Raw genomic sequence first — 21,871 nt, 5'->3', positions numbered from 1 at the left:
GAAGTCTCTTTAGTAAAATATTTCCAAGTTTGCCTTCTTCCCATTTCAGAGTATACTGAATTGTCTGAAAACTGATCTAAATGGTAACAAATTCTTCTGTTTAGCTCCTCTTCGAAACTTAATGTTAACTTCACATTGAAAATATTTATTTTATTCTTAGAAAATAAACTTTCTTATTTTCTCATACACAAATGAAACATCTTTTAGATAGACCCTTCTAATCGCAGGAATACTGGACAAAACAAACTCTTTATTAATAGTAGTTTCTGACTCACTAGAGTCCATCAACAAATGTAATAATGAATATCTTTCACTTCGAAGGTACAGCAAAAAATATAGACTGGTTGGCGTGGAACAACAGTAGATTTGTAAACATACACACGAGAATTTCAGAAGAGCGATATGGTTGTGTAGTATTATTAGTACTAATAAAAGTGTTCGTTGTATGACTATTACCTAACTTATGGCTTGCCCTTCTGAGGTCAGGAGTTTGTTGAAGGAGTAAATATAAAAGAGATTTCTGTTATTTTTTCTTCACCCTCCAGGTTTCTTTAATCATACATTGCAGGACGTAACCAAAACATATCCATGCATCGTATCATTGAATCGTTTTGTGTTTTGTATATTAAAGTGTTCAAAAATATTTAACATATTCGCTTTCTTCATGTGATCTCAGGTTTAATTCTCGGTGGAACATACATGAGAAAACTGAAAGCAGAAACAATATGAAAATAGTATTTAAAAGTCAGGAAATTGATATTAAAACTTTAGCTATCTATTGGGACTGTAAGGCCGTAGTTAAATTAACCCACACGTTTCGTGAAGATATATTACGTCGTTATTGTTTATTTATTATAAGCTACCAGATACATCCTCAGAGGCCACTTTACACTGTAGTAATCAACAGATGAAAACATTGGAAAAGGAATGGAAGGAAGGTGTCCAGAGCCTTAGATCAAGGTACTAACCTAGCATTTGCCCAGTATAACTGAGGAACAACCCTGGAAAATCCTCAGTCAGATGGCTGGTTTCCGAATTCGAACCCGGTATTATCCAATTGCGAAGCAAGAATCCTAACAAGTAGCCTGAGCTCGCTCCGTATTATTATTATTATTATTATTATTTAATTAACGTGATGTTCTAAAATTAGTGCAAATTAAACCCCACTTTCTTTATTGCTGATGTTATAGTTAATAAGCCTACATGAGACATCAGTCCCCCATCAAGAAAGAATACTAGAACTGGAATTCAGGAAGCGGGGGTGAAGAGATTAATGAGGATGAGGAAACTATGTACGATGCAAAAACTGAGTAATTATGACTTCATCACAAATATATTCACTTACGTCAATTAATATTTCTCTGATACAGGGCACTCTTACTTTCTATAGTAGCAGGAAAGTGGCCCGCTCTTGTAAAGGAACACACTAAGCATGTGCATAAAGGCGCAATGTCCGTGCAAAGAAACATAGGTAAAACTTTAAAAAAAAAAAAAAAGAATAGGGTAAGCGAGGAGAAATGATAAACCGCCCTTCAACTTAAAAAAAAAAAGAAAACTAAAAATAACTAAACTTAGAGCTATGAAAGACGCGAGGCGAATTTTATTGAAAAGATTGTTTTTCCTTAGTGATTAGTTGTGCTAACTATGAACAAGAATTAAAAAGAAAACAAGTAGCTAGCTCTGAGTCTCCCAAACTAGTTGAAAAGAAAATATTGAATAAAATTTAATAATAAAGAAGACATTTATGATAATTAAAAGAAACTAAATTCTTGGCACGACAGTCCTTTGGTTCCTACCAGCGGACTTACGTTCAAAGTGGGAAGGTGTAGTCAACGCATCGACACCCAAAGTCCCTAATGCCGGCTTTCTAGTCTGGAGTCCGCTACTTCTTACTTAAGATAACTCCTCAATTGTCCTCACGATGCTGGGTCAACATCGAAATTGTTGAGTGCCTCTCCGGAAATTGAACCCATGACCACGGGCACCGAAGGCACGCGCTAACCAGTTTTTTTATATATAAAAAGGTAACAGCTTTTTATCAGATTATTTAACCTGTTGAACGCTTTGCACGGATTACACTGTAACCATTACGACACTACACAGACATAGAAGTAAACGAAGACAGTTAAAAACACCTATGCCCGAAGTGGGATTTGAATCCAAGACATTCACAGTAAACGATCCACAGCCTAATGCCGCAGACCACTCGACTATGGCTGTCGGGTTTTATCGGCTAATCTGTAGTACATTTAAAGTAACTGATTATTTTAAAAGTTGCTCCTAAACACTGACAATCTAAGTCGTATGTATCAAATATTTCCTGCGATAATACCATACACTCTCCGACTTTTATAGACGAAAAGCCATAGTTACCCACATTATCTAATACAGAAATAAGTTCTCATTCTCTAGTAGCTGCTGATGGTGATAGTCAAGGTTCACCGAAGCATGATCCCAAACCCAAACTGAGATATTGATGTCACTGGAACGCCTGAAAAGTCATTGTGGGTAAGTGAATTGCTCACTTGTCAGGATGAAGGGCGATGGTGATGTGAAATGCGGGGCTGTCAGAGGTACTACTTATGATAATTGGATTTATAATATTCTATGTTTCCGTAAACCCTCTTCAAGAAGATAACTGTTAATCTTAGCTTTGAAAATGTTACATAAAGAGTTTTATTGCTATCATTAGGTTGCATATAAATCTCTTTATTCTGGAATTATCGGATTTACTTTAACGCTTAACTTTCATATTTTTTCTGATTTACGAATATTTAAATCACGATTATCCCCTTAAGGTCAATTAGTGATATTTTAACTCATTTCGAACCAACTATATATATAGTTAGTCTTGTTATATGGGAATAATTGAGACCAGAAGCAGTCTACAGGCTAAGTTCAAATGAATCTTGTCCGACCTCCTGATAAACCACGTCTTTCAGCAAGGTGAATTGCGGCAATCCGATACTCACATGAGGAAATCTTCCGGTTCAAGTGAAAGCTTCCATAAGAATCAGCACCCTAATCAGTGGAATGTATCTTGCTAATTTTTCCCCAATGTGAAAGTACCTAACTTTATTGTTAAAAATAAAAAGGCCTTTATTTTAAACAAGTCGCCATTAGAGTTTTCATATTTGAACACAACACTCATGAAAAATCATGTTAAAGCGCGACTTACCCCTGAAAAAGAATATTTATCTGTTTTTAGTTTCTCGTGTTCCCCAAACTACATGCGGAATTAGTGCATGTGCCTTCCGCTCGCATTACCTGGGTACAAACAGCTACGATCTTAGTACTAGCATATGTTTCGGTTTCCAGATCTCAAATATTTATATTTCAGCCTGATTCTATGTCTGAATCCGAAATTTCAAATCTAGATAAGGGGCACCAAAATTCATAGTTTATTCTCGGTGCTCATATTGTGATTTACTAAATAATTATTAAATCTAATTGTAAAATATACATTTGATATTTTGAGCAGACTGAGCAAGATAAATATACGTAAAAACTAGTCAATACTTGTCTTAACTGTTTATATTTTCTTAACTGTCAATGAAATAGGTGTATTGAGGAATTTTAAATATTAGAGTTTTGTACTCCGGTTTCAAATATATATATATATATATATATATATATATATATATATATATATATATATATATATATATATATATATATATATATAGTTTAAAGTAAGCCAAGCATTTGATCTTTAGAGTAGAACGAAGGAAACAAATAGACTTGCCAATATTCGTCTTAATTTTCTATTCTCTTCTTCACTGTGAGGACTTCGTGAAATTACTTTCGGCGAATTTTAGATATTCAAGTTTATCATAATTTGAGTGGGAAGTGGGTTTGGATAAGAATAAAAATCTGAGATCCGGATTTCGGATCCAGATCCGAATTTCGAACCCAGATCCGAGATCCGAATCCAGATCCGAAATCCGAGATTCGAGATCCGGATCCAGATCCGAGATCCGGATCCAGATCCGAAATCCGAGATCCGGATCCAGATCCGAAATCCGAGATCCGGATCCAGATCCGAAATCCGAGATCCGGATCCAGATCCGAGATCCGGATCCAGATCCGAGATTCGAGATCCGGATCCAGATCCGAGATCCGGATCCAGATCCGAAATGTGAGATCCGGATCCGGATCCGAGATCCGGATCCAAAGGATCCGGACCCAATCAGATCCGGATCTTCGGATCCGGCCAGATCCGGATCCGGCCATCCCTACACGTGACCAGAAGTACGTTATCTTCGCATGAGAGTACGAGTGTTATAAAGTGTGAAGTGAAATTGTTTACACTGTTACGTTTTCAAACGATATTTTAGTTGTCATCACTATCAGATTAAAAGCAGAGTTCTCTGCCGCTAATATTTTGAGGCAACTCAGTTTTCTTTATAAGTTACAGATAGTGTATTCCTTTGTTTCTTTTTTTAATATAGTTTGTTTGTTCTCTATTGAACAGGGAACAAATAAGTACAAACATACATACGGGTTTCAAAAGAGACCTCTACTGTCATATCTTTAAAGCAGTGATTCCCAATCCTTTTTCACTAACGACACACTTTGGTGACCACCCACTTGTTTGAATCTAATTAATAACAATTTAAATGATAATAATGTACGCCTGTAAGTTTCTATAAAGTAATTAAGGCAGATTTTCATGCGAGCGTCCGTTGCATTCATTGTTTGCGTTGTGGCAGAATAGCCAATTGAGAAAGTTGTTTAAGTACGATTCTAGGTGTAACACAACTTTCTGTTGGCTACGAGGGTCACTACGAAAGTTTTGAGATGTGTAATAACTTACATACTTAAAGTCAATTTAACACTCACATTTTCTCAAAGTATTCACCATTACACTGTGCACACTTTTGCATCTTCGAAAACCACTTTTGGAAGCAGTGTTACCAGTCTTTTTCTTCAACTGTTGAAAGTTCATTCTCGTAACCCACTACAGCTTCTTCAGGGCTGCTAAATCTCTTCCCACGCATGCGATCTTTGATCCTGGAGAACAGAAAAAATCACACGGGGCCAGGTCAGGGCTATACGAAGGATGTCATAAGTTTGACCTCCGTAGATTCTAAAAACTGAATTGTGATGTTGGCCGTGTGTGCGGGCGCGTTGTCATGATGAAGCAGGATCCCACGCAATCCAGTTCTTGGACGCCGTTCCCGAAGCTTCTGGAACACTTTTGTTAGGCAAACAGTGGTGTACCACTGAGCAGTAACAGCCCTTTGTTCTTCAAGTGGAACAGATGCAACATGGCCAGATTTGGAGAAGAAAGTTGCGACCATCTTCCTCCCCAAACTTTCCGGTCGCTTCACTTTCGTGGGTGGATTTCCGTCTGGAAAGATCCGAACTATAGACTGGCGTTTATTTTCAGGGTCAAATGGATAGATCCAAGTCTCATCACCAGTAACAATGTCAGAGACGCGTCGAGAATTGCCTCCATCAAATCTTGCAAGCATTTCTTCACACCATTCCACACACATGCGCTTCTGCTGTTCAGTCAAAGTGTGAGGCACCCAACGAGATGAAACGTTCCTGAGCCGAAGATGATCATGAAGAATTTTTGTTACTGCTGGTGATCCAATGTTCACTGTAGATTCAATGTCCTTGAAAGTTGTTCGAGGATTTTCTCGAATCATTTGTTTCACAGCGGCAATGTTTTCATCTGACACAGCTGTTGCCGGACGTCCAGCTCTCTCTTCATCTTTAAGCGATGTCCGGCCTCTTCTGAATTCACCAAACCAGAGAAAAATTGTAGCACAGGAAGGAGCAAGGTCTCCAAATGCACCCTGCAAACGGTCAAGGCTTTGTGTTTCATTCAAACCACTTTTGAAATCGTAAAGTATGATTGTCCGAAAATGTTCCCTTTCGAGCTCCATTCTAGACAGCGGAATATTGCTCACATCAACAAACAAGTGAAGGCGATGCGGCCACGCCGATAAGCGAGGTGAGTTGAAACTTGCTTCGCTTATTCGCTCTGGATACCACTACCGAACGCAATTGTTGGAATTCAAATACTGTGCCACAACAATGCATATCTCAAAACTTTCGTACTGAGATACACATAGGAATCGCAAGCAACGAACGCAATGTACGCTTGCATGAAAATTCGATCTTACTCTGTGAGCGTTGTTGATGCTGCTAGAGTCGTTGAGTAGTACTCTCTAATCAAAATTAGAATAACTAATTAAATTTCATTATCTTTAAATTTTTAAATTTCCCAACGCAATCTATGGACCTGTGCAAAACACCAGTGTGTCGCGACATACCGATTGGGAACCACTGTGCTCTAAAAACCTTACCTTTTTTCATATGCGAGTGAGAAACATCACATATAGACGTACTAAAACCAATGTTATGAAGAATTCGCACTTCATTTAGCATGAAACACAGAATAGACCACAATTCAGCGCACAGCAATACAACGCAAAAAATTGAAGAAATCTTCGTAACTGCTTTGTCATTTATCGCAAATTTTGCGTTGCGTTGGAGTAACCCGTTACAGAATGTGCCATTCAGTGGTTACAATGATAACCTAACAGCTTTTACTGTGGGTTATCTACAGAGCATATTTTTAAATCACGCTCGACCCTAGCCATAGGAGCTAAATACACGGTTCTGATTGGTTGAAATTTTCCGTTTCTCACCACGAAGCATACATATAGCAGAAATCAAACGGCTACTGCTATCGATCCTCGTGGTCGAGCGTGCTATTGTGCTTGCAAAATGTCTTGAGCCGTGGCAAAAATGCGAACTAAAGCTCACACCCACTCGCTGAGCCAATAAGGGTTCAGCAGCTGCAAGCGAGAGAGCCTTAGCGAAAGAGAGTGGAATTGCTTCAGCCGATAGCAGCGCCTGAAACGGAAGACTAGGTGTCAAGTCAATGTGGTATATTTATAGCACAAGAGGTTTTTAGTGTAAGTTCTAACCCAGCCCAACTAAAGTTTTTAAATTTTTTTTTTAATTTTCATAACATTTTTTCATTAAAATAAGATGAAAATAATAGTCAAAAAAGTGATTACTTACGTTACGCGTGCAATTTTGCTATTCGAATCCATAATATAAGTAGTAGTAGTAGTAGGAGGAGGAGTAATGGGTTGGAAACCCCGCAGGGCTCGTTTTGTCCCACCTTGACCCCTATGATATAAATTTAATCTCAGCTGCGTCTTCAATTTTAACAAAGTGACAATTTTCTTCTATTACTATTAGGGATGGCCACAAAGTTCCGGTTCCGTAAGGAACCGGTTCTCGGAGATCCGGTTTTCAGAACCGGTTCTGGAACCGGTTCCGGACCTGGATCCGAAAACCCGGTTCCAGAACCGGATCTTAGGAACCGGTTCCAGACCCGGATCTTAAGAACCGGTTCCAGATCTGGATCTGAAAACCCGGTTCCAGAACCGGATCTTAGGGACCGGTTCCAGACCTGGATCCGCCAGCCTCCAAAGACCCGTAAAGGAGGCACAAAGTTCACCTTCAAAAATAATGCAAAGAGGACCATGCGCTTGTGCCTTTCCCGCCCAGACCCGCTTGTGCCCCCAGAAAAAAAAATTTTGGTCCACCAGTGGGTGTTTAGCCAAATGAGTTGGCCAGTTTGCCTGTTTAGCCAATGAGTTTGCCAGTTACCCAGTTTATTTAGCCAAATGAGACAAGCTGCCGCCGCCTGGGGGCCTGCCTGTCGCTTCCACCATTTCATCTAGCATACTGTTCACAGCTTGCCAGCAGCTCGCGTTTAGGTAGGGGTGGTAACAAAGTTTCGGTTCCAGCGAAACCGGTTCCGCGAGGAACCGGTTCTGTTTTCAGAACCGGTTCCAGACCTGGATCCGAAGAACCGGTTCCAGACCTGGATCCGAAGAACCGGTTCCAGACCTGGATCCGAAGAACCGGTTCCAGACCTGGATCCGAAGAACCGGTTCCAGACCTGGATCCGAAGAACCGGTTCTAGATCTGGATCCGAAGAACCGGTTCCAGACCTGGATCCGAAAAACCGGTTCCGGAACCGGATCTTCTAGAACCGGATCCGTTCAGACCCGAAAACCGGTTCCGCCAAGAACCGGTTCTGGCCATCCCTAATTACTATAGTACATAATATATACACCAAAAGGTTTGGACAATAGAAAATTGCAAACAATCAGAAACTTATATTTAGTTTCAATGGCTAGGGTCCAGCGTGAAAAATATACATCTACAGATATAGAACACTGTGTACAGAAACAGTAATTCAATCATCCTCTTGCTGTTTCCACAGACCGAGAGGCAAACTTACGTATATCAGTATAAGAAACAGGATTTTCCTGTTATTGGTTTTCGTTGCTTTAAGTGTTGCTCACGAGACGAGATTTGGGGTTGTGTCGTCTTGTAAACAATAATAATTCCGCTCCGTGCTGAAACTACAGGCAGAGTGAATTTCTCACTTGCCTCTTTTTTACGTTAACACTTCCCTTGTAGAAAATGAAAATAAAAAAACTCCCGATTATCCATGAAACTCGGTGGCGTGGTAACCGCGGATAACCCGCAAAATGGTGGGAAAAGGATACAAATCAACACGAAAATTACTTTTAACCATTTTATTTACAGTACAGAGAACACAATAAACAGTAGAAGAAACGACTATCGTATTCCTTAGATTTCTTCTGTTACTGAAACTAGAGGCAATTATTTTTATCACTGATCCCATTTGATTCGGAACTTATATTTCAGGTCTAACTAAGCTGGACCAAGCACTTTTTTTTTTAAAAAACAAACACTTCGTAATTTCGAATAGTTATTTAAAATAAAGACTAAAATTTGCATAGGAAGTGTTATTTTTGCAGTCTTTCAAGGGGACGTATAAAATAGCCAAAAATTATCTACATCTGAGAATGTTAGGTAAAATATGATATTAATTTGAGAAGGAGTGGGCCCCAAAATGTGAACATAGGAGTTCAAAAAAAGAAGCGGTTTTATTATTTTCTAATAATACATCTAAGAAAACGTAAGCTATCAGCTTATATGTTATTCAATACATATTGCACATTTACATTTAAGTTTTCACATTATTTTGAATAGCAAACCCTGTTATTTATGCGCTGATTATCCGGTTAGCGGATGCGCTGATTAGCATGTTATTCGTGCATAATATTTGCTTATTGATAAATTTAATGTTACTGTATTTACAGTACAGTACAGTTTGTATATCTTGATTTGGAAACAAACGTACTGATCACGAGTAATACGACGATGATAACGATTGAAAGCTCGATCATACACTAAAGTACTTGTCGTTGGTATTTCTTTTATACTATAAAGCAACGCCGTAACTTAGATTTTTTTCTGGGGGGGAAGCATTAATACGCGTATTTGAGCCCCCTAGAAAAAATTGTTTTTTCTAATTCTTGGGCCCTCCTCTTTCCATCTTTCTCTTACTCTTTATGGGCCCTTCCGCATGGCAAGGTCTGCGGGGTCCGTTCCATATATGGCAAATTAATTAAGGGAACAATTTTGACAAATCTCAAAGCCATACGAATAAATATTATTTCTAGCGTCCCTAATAGTAAACATTTTCTTTTTACTGAAATGGGCCCTAGACTCATTTTTGTTTTATTTACCTTTTGTGTGCTCTTTTGTTTATGTAATGAAGTGAACTTGTTTGATGCTTCATTTATAATTTCATGTTCGTATCGTATATGGAGTAAGAAAATATTTTCTTAAACTCCCCCCCCCCCTCGAATGGCGAGGAGCTTCCCTGAGGAGGCAGTTGGCCTCCCTACCCCCCACAAGTTACGGCCCTCCTGTAAAGCAACTTCTGTTACAAGTAGTGATGTGAGGTGGAAAATTTTCCGGAAAATTTTCCGTTCTAAAAAAAATATTAGTAATCAAGTAACAGTTCCTCAGCAATCATAAAGTTGATTGAATTCATGTATAGAAATGTTAAAAAGTGAAAGTTCGTTTAAAGAATCTGAAAATTTTCATGGCTCAGACAATTTTCAGTACTATGTAGGAACAAATGAAACAATTTTTCATGAATCGAAATATTTTCTGTCTTATGGAAAAATTGAACTTTTTATGAGTCGGAAAATTTTCATCATTTTCAAGCAACAAGTAAAACAACTTTTTGTGAATCGGAAAGTTTTATTGCTCTGGAGAAACAAGTGAAAGGCATTTTCATAGATCGGAAAATTTTCATCATGATGGAAATTTCCATCAAGTGTAATTTTTTTTTCAGATTCTTTAAACGACCTTTTATTTTTTAACATTTGTATACATGAATTCAATCAATTTTATGAATACTGAGGAATTGTTATTTGATCACTGATATTTGTTAAGAACGGAAAATTTTCCGGAAAAATATAGAAGAAAATTTACCACCTCACGTCACGGCTAAACAATGATGTAGGAATAAATGGAGTATGTTTTAATGCATCGGAAAATTTTCCATTTCAAAATTTTCCGGAAAATTTTCATCACTGTACAGGACAGAAAATTTTTCGATTCATGAAAAATTGTTTCACTTGTTCGTACATAGTACTAAAAATTGTCTGAGCCATGAAAATTTTCAGATTCCTTAAACGACCTTTCTCTTTTTAACATTTCTATTCATGAATTCAATCAATTTTATGAATGCTGAGGAATTATTTGATCACTGATATTTGTTAAGAACGGAAAATTTTTCGGAAAAATATGGAAGAAAATTTACCACCTCACATCACGGCTAAACAGTGATGTAGGAATAAGTGGAGTATGTTTTTATGAATCGGAAAATTTTCATCACTGGTTACAAGCATATTGATATTCTTACGCAAAACCATTATTGTAGCAAATCAATAAACATCTCCGATTATTAGTGCCTTTAGTTTATTTATTCTGTCTTATTCAGTGATTATCGGGGTGACCGAGTGTGAACAATCCAGAATTTACTCATATAGCATTTTTTTAATATCACAGAAATATTCAACTGATTTTCATACTATTGCTACAGTAGCATTTTATTATGAAACTATTTTCTTTGACATAGTAAAACCGTATTTCTCATGAGAATTGTGTTATCTCGTTACAGATTGTTGGAGAATGGCATATTGTTGAACATATATCTGACTTACGAGGACTTAGTCTGGAGGAAATCCGCGATTCTGTTTGTCTAGAACTTCAGTTATCACATCCAAATGAGAATACAATAGAAGAAACATGGACTCCAGCCAATGAGCCTGACTACCATATAAAATTCAATCTGTCGGTGAATTCCAGTGAACCAGGAAGGTGGACTGTCATAAGGGATTCTCCGCAGAGTAAGTATTTTTGAGTACATTTATCCGAAGCTAAATATGATTTAAATATTGCACCACCTTAAATCCACAATGCAGCGGAAGTACAGCGCGTATGCCCCGATAGGCGATGTCAGGGTTAAATAGAGAAAGCAATTCAGTAGACTACATGATGCTCCCTTTATAGTGGTTTATGTAACAGTCATAAGCGCTCCCACACGATTCAGTACATAGGCGTGGTCCTACCACCGTGAGAAATGTGCTATAGGAAGACTTGTAACATTCAACCTGAGCCATACTGTAACTGCACCAAAAAAGACAGACAGTCCCAGCGTTGACACTGCAGGAACGTCGTTATGACTTAGGAGTTGCTTTCTGCAAATAGGTCGTGTGGCGGAATAATAGCGATTGCCCATAATTAACGATAATCGCGCAGTATTATTTACTACCTTTGGATTTCGATTCACAAAAATCTTTGGACATGATAATTTTAATGAAACAGACCTGCATAGAACTTCGTCAACATCATTCGCGGTTGGTAACTTGGCGAAGGAGTATTAGGAAGAACTGTGGATGTATGGTGGTATATCCTCTTCATGGGATCATAAGAACAGTCTCACATCGGACGGAAACGTGTGTGGTTAAAACCTGGGAACCTCGCACGCCTCCGACATCTGTCCCAAAAATCCAGCAGGAGTAAACCATTACACTCTGCTTATCATTGTCTTAAATACTCTGACGGCAAGTGTATCTGGATTATATCAGTTGGGAATAGGGTACACCAACGACAGATTCTCCATACAGCACAAGTCGCAAACGCACCATGCGACCCTAGTCGAGAATTATCTTCAGAAGATCTAGATCTGTCGAAGAGAGTGGCTTGCATTGTTCTCGGACATGAATCCCGTTAAACACACGAAACTAGCTGAAGTATGCAATGCAACACTCTTGACATCCTTTATAGAACAGAGGACCTCCGCCGAATCGTAGTTTAAAGCCGGTCGTACATTGAACAGAGTACAGGACAGCTGATTCGAATTTCAGTACTGTGAGCTGTTAGCTATTAATTTTTATCTAATAAGATATGTAACTAACTACCGGTATCGTGTTCCACAAACTGTGTGACTCTTACAACCACGTCCTGAATACTTCTATGCACTAAAACTCAATATCATATTTAACCTCTTTAATCTCAATCTTTTCCATATCTTTCCCAATCTTATACTTCTCTTATATCAACAATCTTCAATCAACTCACATTCTACCCTAAATCATAATCGTAAATCACGTTACTCCATATCTTCATAATCTATCCATTATCTTCCAATTCCAGTTCCCTCCCTTACGGGAGATTTACATAAAGGAAGTCCCGGCCTTAGAGCCCTGTGGACTGTTTCACTAATTTAGTTTTAAATGAAAATTGTTTGAAACAAAATTGTGTAGTAAGATGGCTCGTGCCAAAATGGCCGAATTAGCCTGTTTTAAATATGTTTTTCTCACTGTAATGTAATAAGGAAGGATAAGCGGCGCATGTACATATTAAAAATGAATCACAGTATATTAAAATTGTAACAAATAACAAAATTGTCAAAAATATTGAAATGTAAATAGTAAAAATTGAATAAAAACTGAGAGCAAAGCTCCCCAATACTTTATGTTTACAGCGTCATCTCTTATTCCCTATCCATTATCTTAAATCATAATCATCTATAAACAATATCATATCTTATTTTCACATTCTACTACTCATTTCACTTAATAACAGTACGTGCCACATTTTCAAGCACTTTGTGCCCATTCCAACACTTCTCCTCCCTTTGTTAAAAAATTAGAATAACACTACTGTGCGTGACTCAATACTAAGAGCCTGTCTCGTTTTTGTTTCTACGAAATGTGCCAAATTGTCATAAAATAGCTCCGAATTTCATAAGCCATACAACTTTTGATCTTTTTTTCTTTAAAAAATGTACAGAAAAAATGTCCTTTTAGTAAAATTTAAATATTTTTTTTTTTTGCAATGAAGATTATATATTTATATACATGTGACAAAATTAAGCAGAATATTTTAAGTATTTACAACATGTTATTAAAATATGGTATTCAATTTTGTCACAAAGTTTATATACATCCGGCAACACGTGATTTACGGATGATTGAATTAGAGTGTGTATACAGTACTATTGAAAATTTAGTCATGGAAACATCCAACATAAATTATACAAGTACGAGGGCCGTTCGGAAAGTAAAGAACGATTGCGTATCTCACCCGAAACCGACTTCCCACCATTGTGATCGACTGCGCGGCAGTTAGCTCCTTCCTCCACCTCAGTTTGAGCCGAGTCTGAATGCTGTGCGGTCACGCTACTTGTTTTTGCAGCGATTCAAAATGCCAGAGCCAATCGAAAATCCCGCCAAATATTAAGTACGGAGTTCATGGCAAGAGGAGCAACAATAAACTCAGAAGCCTATTATGAAACTCTCCAACGACTTCGACGCGTCATCCAAAACAAGAGACGTGGAATGCTGTCGACAAGTTTTGTTGATCTCTGACAATGCCCAGCTTCATGCATCAGCACGAACACAGCAGGAACTTCGTCTAAAGTGGGACATCTTTGGACATCATGCTTACCGTCCTGACTTGGCACCAAGTGGTTTTCACTTATTCCCGAAACTTAAGGAATTTTTGGGAGAAAAACAGTTACCAAGCGATGATAAACTCAAGCAAGTAGTGACAGTCTGGCTCAAATCTTTGGCGGCAGATGAGTATGACATCAGCATTGAAAAACTGGTCCCACGCTATAACAAATGTTTTGACAACTATAGCGATTACGTAGAAAAGTAGAGTAAGGTCCTGTTGCTTTGTAAACAAAGTTTTGTGCTGATATCTGTTATTTTCATTTAACCATGCAAAAACGTTCTTTACTTTCTGAATGACCCTCGTATATTATTAGTCACTCGAAACCCCTCTCGAATAAAATTTTATCGTACACCACTGCTTACACTCCTGTGGGGTTTGACAAACACCGATTGTTTCTTTTGCGAATTTTGTTCTGCTTTTCATTTCTAATTTACTGAAAATGTCACGTTTTCTTCCTCATTGTCACTGTTATGTATTTTCTCAAGACAAGATTGAGCAGTTTTTCTCTTCCAATTGAACTTCATTTACATCGCTTTCAATTTCTTCATTTGTTTCCTCTTCTGGCTTCAAAAACTGTGAGCAATCTCTTTGATATTTAGCCCGTGTTGATATTTTCAGAGAAACCCTAATTTCACATACACACTCTAACAGTTATTTATACAGTGTCATATATTTTATTTTTTTAAAAAACTGCAATTTCATTTACGTTCGAAAATGGATTAGCCGCAAAAGGTAAACCCCTTCCCTAGGGCCAGAGTGTCATCTGTTCTTCTCATAATTCTATGTACAAATACCATTCACGCCGTTCACAAATACTAACGTTTATACTCTGAGGGTATCAGACCCCACGTAACTCATATAACAAAAAAGTCACGATACTTGTTTCGTTCCTGTTAATACAATGATATAAACTACGAGGGTAGATAAGGAACTAGCTTAAGCAGGAGTAAAAGTGGATCTGAAAAGGATCTGGAAACGCATGACGTCATGCCGTCCCTTGTGTCTATCTTTGCCCATTGTAATTGTTTAAGGAATTGGAGTTAAGGAAGGGTAACCATAAATATTTTTGGAAGGGGGGGGCACGACGTCCACCCGCGTTTCCCCTCACTTTTAAAGATTTTCAAACCTCCGTATATCAAATCATTAAAACTTGGATCAATTAAATAAGAGTAGTTTGGAGGTATTTCTTTCTCATATAAAATTTGCATATCTGTATCATACTTCAGTTCAACATAGGGCTACCACTCGGATGTGTACCGACAAAACAAACTAAAACGCACAGTTATAATAATTGTAATTCCCATCTCTTTTCTCTTTCTATTTCTACTAAAACTAAAAAAAAAAAAAAAAAAAAAAAAAGCACATTACTTTTTTATTGTCAGAAATACTCGTAAACAGTTCGCATTTAGATTCCTGCAGAATAAAGCTTTTGTATCTCTTCTCTTTAGTTGAAAGATTTCAAAATTTTAAATATTAAAATAAGTAAAAAGAAAGCAAATCCTGAAGTCGCTGGCTTCCCTCTCTTTTTTCCATCATTTCCAATATTTCTACAGTGTTCGGATGGTGGCGTGACATCTCTGGCTTTCCTCCAATTGTAAACAGAAAGTCATATGAGGATGTTGATTTTGGATACAACATTGCCACATAAATTACATTTCGCTTTTTGAGTGGTTTCTGCTTTTCTCGTCTCCTTTTCTTTCCACCTGTTTTTTTTTCCCATTATTCCATCATCATTCGCTTGCCTTGATCATCCGTCTCATTTAACACATTGTGTTGATTTTCGGTTTGGTGGAAACTTTAAATTCTGATGTCTAGAAAAACCTAAAATTTTCTTGTAGGCTACAAACTTGTAATCTACCACAATGCCAAGTTCGATCCAGTTCAATAATTTCGGAAGAAAGTGCACTGATCGACAATGGAACATCGACCAGTGAACTCTATTTCACATTGTATAGCTTATTTCTAAATGGTTATATGAGATCGATAAGTCACGTACTGATAGATGCGCAGAGTGAAAGGGTGGTACACAGACAGTTCAATTGGAAGCTTAAATTATTTTTGTCAGTCAAAAATCTGTATTTCAACTAAACTTGTTAATTGCGTCGACATTTTTTTTTAATTAATCCTTATTACTGTAAATGCTTTCGAACTATATATTACGGAACCTTTCGAATTCGCAACCAAATTTCTGTAACTGTTCTCCAATTTCATTTCCGTGAAAAATAATATAAAATGTTTGCCAAAGTTTGTGAACAAAGAAAGCAGATCGTCCATGTATAATAAAAATAGCCATTTGCATGCCCATTCATATGGATATAAATAATTTTATCATGAAGTAAATAAGTTAGCTTTAAGTTGTGTCTTCCCATCTGCGCCTAGGTACCGGTATTATGTGCATAGGAACTTCTGAAAATTTCCAACGCTTCAATAACTTCCAATAGGCTATTACCAATTAATTCACGAAATGATTTACATGCTTAGTACAGACGAATATCCGTTTAAATTAAATACTACAACTCCCGATTTCTTTTTTCGCGTATCTTGTACCTTGTTTCATGTGCTCTAAATTTTTCGTTCGATCCTTTTTATATCTGAAAACAAATTAAATTTTCACGGACGAGTAGTATTCGTCACTCATGATTGTTGATATTGTGCAACGACTGCAATCGTCAATTTATTAATATTGTATTTCTTAGTTACATCCCCCAAAAGGTTTTCCTCGAGTACGAAGGACAGTCCTTTCAACAGGCAATGACATTAGTCGCTACGTTTTCTTCTTGATATGCTTTCTACAAAACTGGATACTTGCAAATAGCACTTGGAAATATAATCTATTGATAGTATTTACATTTACAGAGGAACATATGACGGTTGGGGTCTCATGTTCCTGATAACTATGTCAGAAAAGCTTATTTTACTTTTTTTTTTTAGAGTATAATTTTGTATATTATTTTGAAGCAACAATTGCCATGTAAATAGCATTATTCTAATACAGGAAAAGACCATCAGAATTGCTTCAAACGCAGACAAATTAGCTCATTGCAAACATTTGTTTATCAATCTTAAAATTATGACAATAACCAATCTATACATTTACACAGTACTCCTCTATATAAAAAGTAATAACCAAAATTTACAACTCAAACAAGATAATCCATTCGTACAATACTAGACGCAATAAACTCATAAATGTCCCACATCAACGACTGTCCAAATCGTTAAATAGTTATGAGACACTCGGAATTAAACTGTATAACAAGTTGCCTACAACACTAACAAGTGAACATATATATAGATTTAAAAGTAAGTTATACAACTGCTTAGTTGCAACGCCCTTTTATTCTTTGTAGGAGTATTTTAATTGTTCAATAGAAATGTAACGTATTTCATAATCTCGTGTTGAGCTAGTATTTAAAATGCATATTAATTAATTCGTTATTGTAATTCATTTTGTAATGCCATTTCATCATTAATTTAGTTATAGATGATTATTCATTTATACTGATGTACCAATATATCATTTTGACTATTGCTACGTATAGCTTAACAAAATAAAATTCTTTATTATTATTATTAATTATTATCATACATTTGCAGGTGCCGGAGAGAAGACAGTAGCTTTAGTGAAGCCAGATTCATATATGGTGGTGACTCACTGTGATGAAAGGAATGGTTTAGTATGGACAGATGTACTGAGTCGTGACTCAACTCTCTCCCCTGATACCCTAAAAACCATAAATGAAGCATTGAGTGCCATTGGACTCGACGTTACGCACCTAGCAGTACGGGAGAAAATTGGGTGTTAGTAGTTACTTTCCTGCTTGTGAGACATTTATTTCCTCACATGCAGGAAGAAGTGCATAAAAACAATTCAGAGTTGCACTAAAAAGCTACCCAGAATGCTTTGCTCGTGCTGCAACAGAAGTAAACTCTGCGCATTGTGATGATGTGTTAAGAGACTAAAAAGACATTTATTAATTTATTTTTATTGTTGCATGCTATTAAATTATTTTTAAAAACATTCGCTATTTCTTGTTTATGTTCTTAACATTTGAGGTATATTTCTCGGAAGATTTGAAATTATCAGTGGGTGAAGAAATATTAGGTTAAGTGAAAACAGAAAAATCTAAGTTTTTAATCTCAGTACTATAAATTTACTAAATCAAGACTTACCCCAGTATAACTATTGATTCTATAGTATTAGGACTATATTGTGCACAGTCTAGTCAATATTTTCATAAAATATTTTATGCATATGTAAAGATGACTAGAGCACTATATTGTTATGTACTTTGAGTCAAGAAAAGTCTTATTTCATTTGTACATAGTGCATGATTTACTACACGTAATTAAAATTTTTAGTAGTAATGATACAGAAATAGACACTAAGGTTTCATCCAAGCTGACTACTTCTATGTGTAAAGTCATGGCCAAAAAGTTATCCAGCACTGGGATGTTGTTGAATTTTGAAGTATATTTGAGCACTTTTCAAAAGCAATGAGAAAATGTTTTAACGTAGTCTTTATATTACTTACAAAATGTTATAATTAGGGACCTAGATTTTTACTATTCGTGGTGATAACATCAATTGTTTACGTGGTTATCATGAACGTTCCAAGTTCAATTTTGACGAAACGCGACTCCACTACAAACTATACTTACAACGAAAAAAATCCAGAAAATTTTATCGTATTTTATAATTTTAAACCACAATTTGTTAATTCTTCTGAAGATGGTAATATTTTGGTGATAAGTAGTAAACTCATAAGAACTTCAATCTTCCCTTCTTTCGGGACATACTATGAAAGGTTATGTATGGAGGTAAAAACTTGTCTTTGGCACTCAGGAAGGTGATTTAGTCAACGACCATGTTCTAGCGCCTTTATTTCCTCCAGATAACCAATTTAAGCAGACTGGATGAGCCATATTAATTCGAGAGAAATTTCCCGGGCCTCCTTCTGAAGATCGAATCTAGGCCATCCAGTAGGAAGCTAAACAATTTACCGACGACACTACTGCAGCTCTTCAAGTGCTGCACCTACCATTTTCCAGCTTCAAACCATGTTTACATCAAATGAAGAAAATGCCATTTCCGTTATGTACATTTCTAAAGCCATCCATCTCGTTTTAAAGGTTTACTTTCTCGCATCTGTACATGGGAAATTTAATTACTTCGGCTGTAATATATATATATATATATATATATATATATATATATATATATATATATATATATATATATATATATATACACTTAATTTAATTTACAAGATACCACAGGACTTTTCAGAGAGAATAGGTAGCCATTTGTTTTAAAACCTCGGTACAATATAGCTGCTAATTGTGTTGTGAAGGCAGTCACCATAAACAAAAAAAAGTAAGCGACTTCATATTCTACTTTTTCTTGTCTTAAAAAAAGTAATTTTGGAATACCGATTTCTACATGAAAAATCTAGGTCCCTCTATAGTCTGTAATGCTCAATGTTGTCTGAAAGTTCCTCATGGTTTACGTTGTAACATTATTTAAGTTATAAAATTCTATGACGTCACAACTTAAAAAAAATACTTAAAACGAGGAATTTCACTATAATAAATTTATGACAACTGAAAAAATTATTTGTTTTATAAAAATATGAAAATGAACACCTACTTAAATTGCTGCACTAAAGTGAAGTTGGAGGACAATGTGATTTTTTAAAATCAAGAATTTAAATTATTTGCACAATACAAAAAATCACCCATACAAATTTTACTTTGCCGATACCTTTTGCATTGACAAATTTGAGAAAGGCATGAAGTTATGCCTTTCTGCCATACAAATATTTTTTAAGAATAATTCTATAAATAGCATGTAAGCTTTAATGAACTAATTATAAAAAATTGTGTAGTGTATTTTTAATGTACAGATTTCTTCTTACTTGTTAATTTGAAAGATATAGCTTTAGCAATCAGTATTATTTACATATCAACTGCTTGTACATTTGGAGGAATCTCACTATTAATCTGCCTTTTAAGTCTTTAGAAATAAACCAAAATATAGGCTATTTTATACTAAAAGTGAACATGATTTTGGCTTATTTTAGCGGCTTAGTACTTCCAACGATTTTGAAGTGAACATATCACTAAATAATTTAATGTTTCGTTAAGAAAAACATCCAGTGGCCATCATTCACTGAGACTTGAAATTTTACAGAATGTCCTAAACACATATTTTTTTATGTAATTGCTAGTGCTTAAAAAACAAGAATATTGATTCAGTGAGTTGTACTTAAGTTTTAAGCTGGAAGGAAAAGTGTCGATCACTAATTACACTATTTTGTATATATTTATTTTCTGTTATTTTGGAGAGTAATATAACAGATTAATCGGGATCCCTCCTTAATTATAAAAAAATATAAATAATTTAGTTATAATAAGTTGATTAAGTGTTAAGTTACAACTGCGGAGACAAGCGTGCTGTGTATTTAATTTATAGGGTCTACGCATATTATGTTACATCGTGAAAATGATTCTGGAAACGGTAAAATCAGGTTAAATATATGCTGTTGACTTTTACAGATAAGAATTTTGTTAACGTGTTAACTTTCCATGAATAATTGGGTGTTTCATGCAGCTGCATTTTGGAAGAGACTAGCTTTGCAAGTGATGATGAGTGTCACACTTTTCTTGTAGAAGAGTTTCCAGTAAATTTATTAATATCACGCTCTATAAATTGCATCAAACTCTGTGATTATAATTGTTTCTTTCAAATTTTAATTTCGTATTTTGCACAGGGCATCCATCTTAATTTGCAAAAATAGTTTTGGCAACTTAACTGTACAATTTCCGAAGTTGATCAAAAAGCACAAGTCTGCCCTCTTCCTCTAATTCTTGAAGAGTATAGAACAGTTGTGTTATTTTTGAACTTATCCAATTATATAGAGTAGGCCTACATTGGGTCCATATTAAAGAAAGATTTTTAAAGTTCAACCACTTTCTCGTATTCTACGAATTTGAAAACAATTTTAAGGTCACAAAAACGTGATTTTAGCTTAACGCAGTTAATGAAGTATAAAACATTAATGCAGAATCAGCATAGAACAGTGTACATATGGCAAATTTGCTAAGCAGAAATTTGAGAATATGCTGGACTTCGTGTAGGAGTTGCTAACATTGTTTATACGAATGACAAGTACATAACATCCCGACTTTCGCCACATTTAATGTAATATAATAGTAACTTCTCGCAGTTGATTTCTTTTTGTATTTGTATTTCATAATATTCCAATAGCAAGCTTCTTTTATTTAAACGTTCCAAATATTTTCGTATCACAACTATTATAGGAGAATGTAAATTTAAGTGAAGTGAGGCGATGTAACTTTTGTCTGATACACATTAGAATATATACATTTAACATCAATGGGTAGTTATGATATACGAATTAAGTAACAAAACAAATGTATGAACAATATATTTATAAATAATGTGATTAATACTAAATTGGCATGAAAGAACACTTAACGTTATTCTGTTTAGAATTGTCTTCAAATACTTTTATTTTTGTAGTATGTTTTTAACCTGAGTTTTCTTTCAGCTATAATGAAAACTGTTGAACAGAATGGAAGAAAAACCTTGAATTCGAAATGTACTGAAGACTAATGTGTTGTTCTAATTATCAAAAATCACTTTGTTTTAAAATTTACTTGCTCCAAAAATCTGTGATACGCTTTGAAGTATGTATACCTATACTGTACTTAGCTTTTATTAATAAAATATCTTCCTAGAAACTATTTTAATAATTTAACCCAAAAATTTCCACTGTTTTGAAGAAATCGGCATCATTTCACCATAAAATTCGAGTTCAACTCTGACTTACTGTGCCACGTTACTCCGTCCGCTCTTTGAATAGACATACACCTATAATTCCTGAAGCTGGGGAGCTCGATTTCCGGCTGTCCTATAGTTCTACACTTCCCACTGAATTTTTATTTATTTCTT

General features: G+C 35.8%; 1 protein-coding gene across 1 annotated transcript in view; it reads left to right on the top strand.

The window, feature by feature from the left end:
- Positions 1-21,660, top strand: part of LOC145693668 (uncharacterized) — a 42,183-nt gene extending 20,523 nt beyond the window's left edge. Inside the window, exons 2-3 of the mRNA XM_081769903.1 lie at positions 11,051-11,279; positions 17,491-21,660. Of these exons, the coding sequence (XP_081626029.1) occupies positions 11,051-11,279; positions 17,491-17,699 (438 nt within the window). The 3' untranslated portion in view covers positions 17,700-21,660. The remainder of the gene's footprint in view (positions 1-11,050; positions 11,280-17,490) is intronic.
- The last annotated feature ends 211 nt before the right edge of the window (positions 21,661-21,871 follow it).

The sequence above is a fragment of the Thermobia domestica genome, chromosome 8, assembly GCF_964235325.1.
Source record: "Thermobia domestica chromosome 8, izTheDome1.hap1.1, whole genome shotgun sequence".
Taxonomy (NCBI): domain Eukaryota; kingdom Metazoa; phylum Arthropoda; class Insecta; order Zygentoma; family Lepismatidae; genus Thermobia; species Thermobia domestica.
This window is presented reverse-complemented; position numbering and strand designations above follow the sequence as displayed.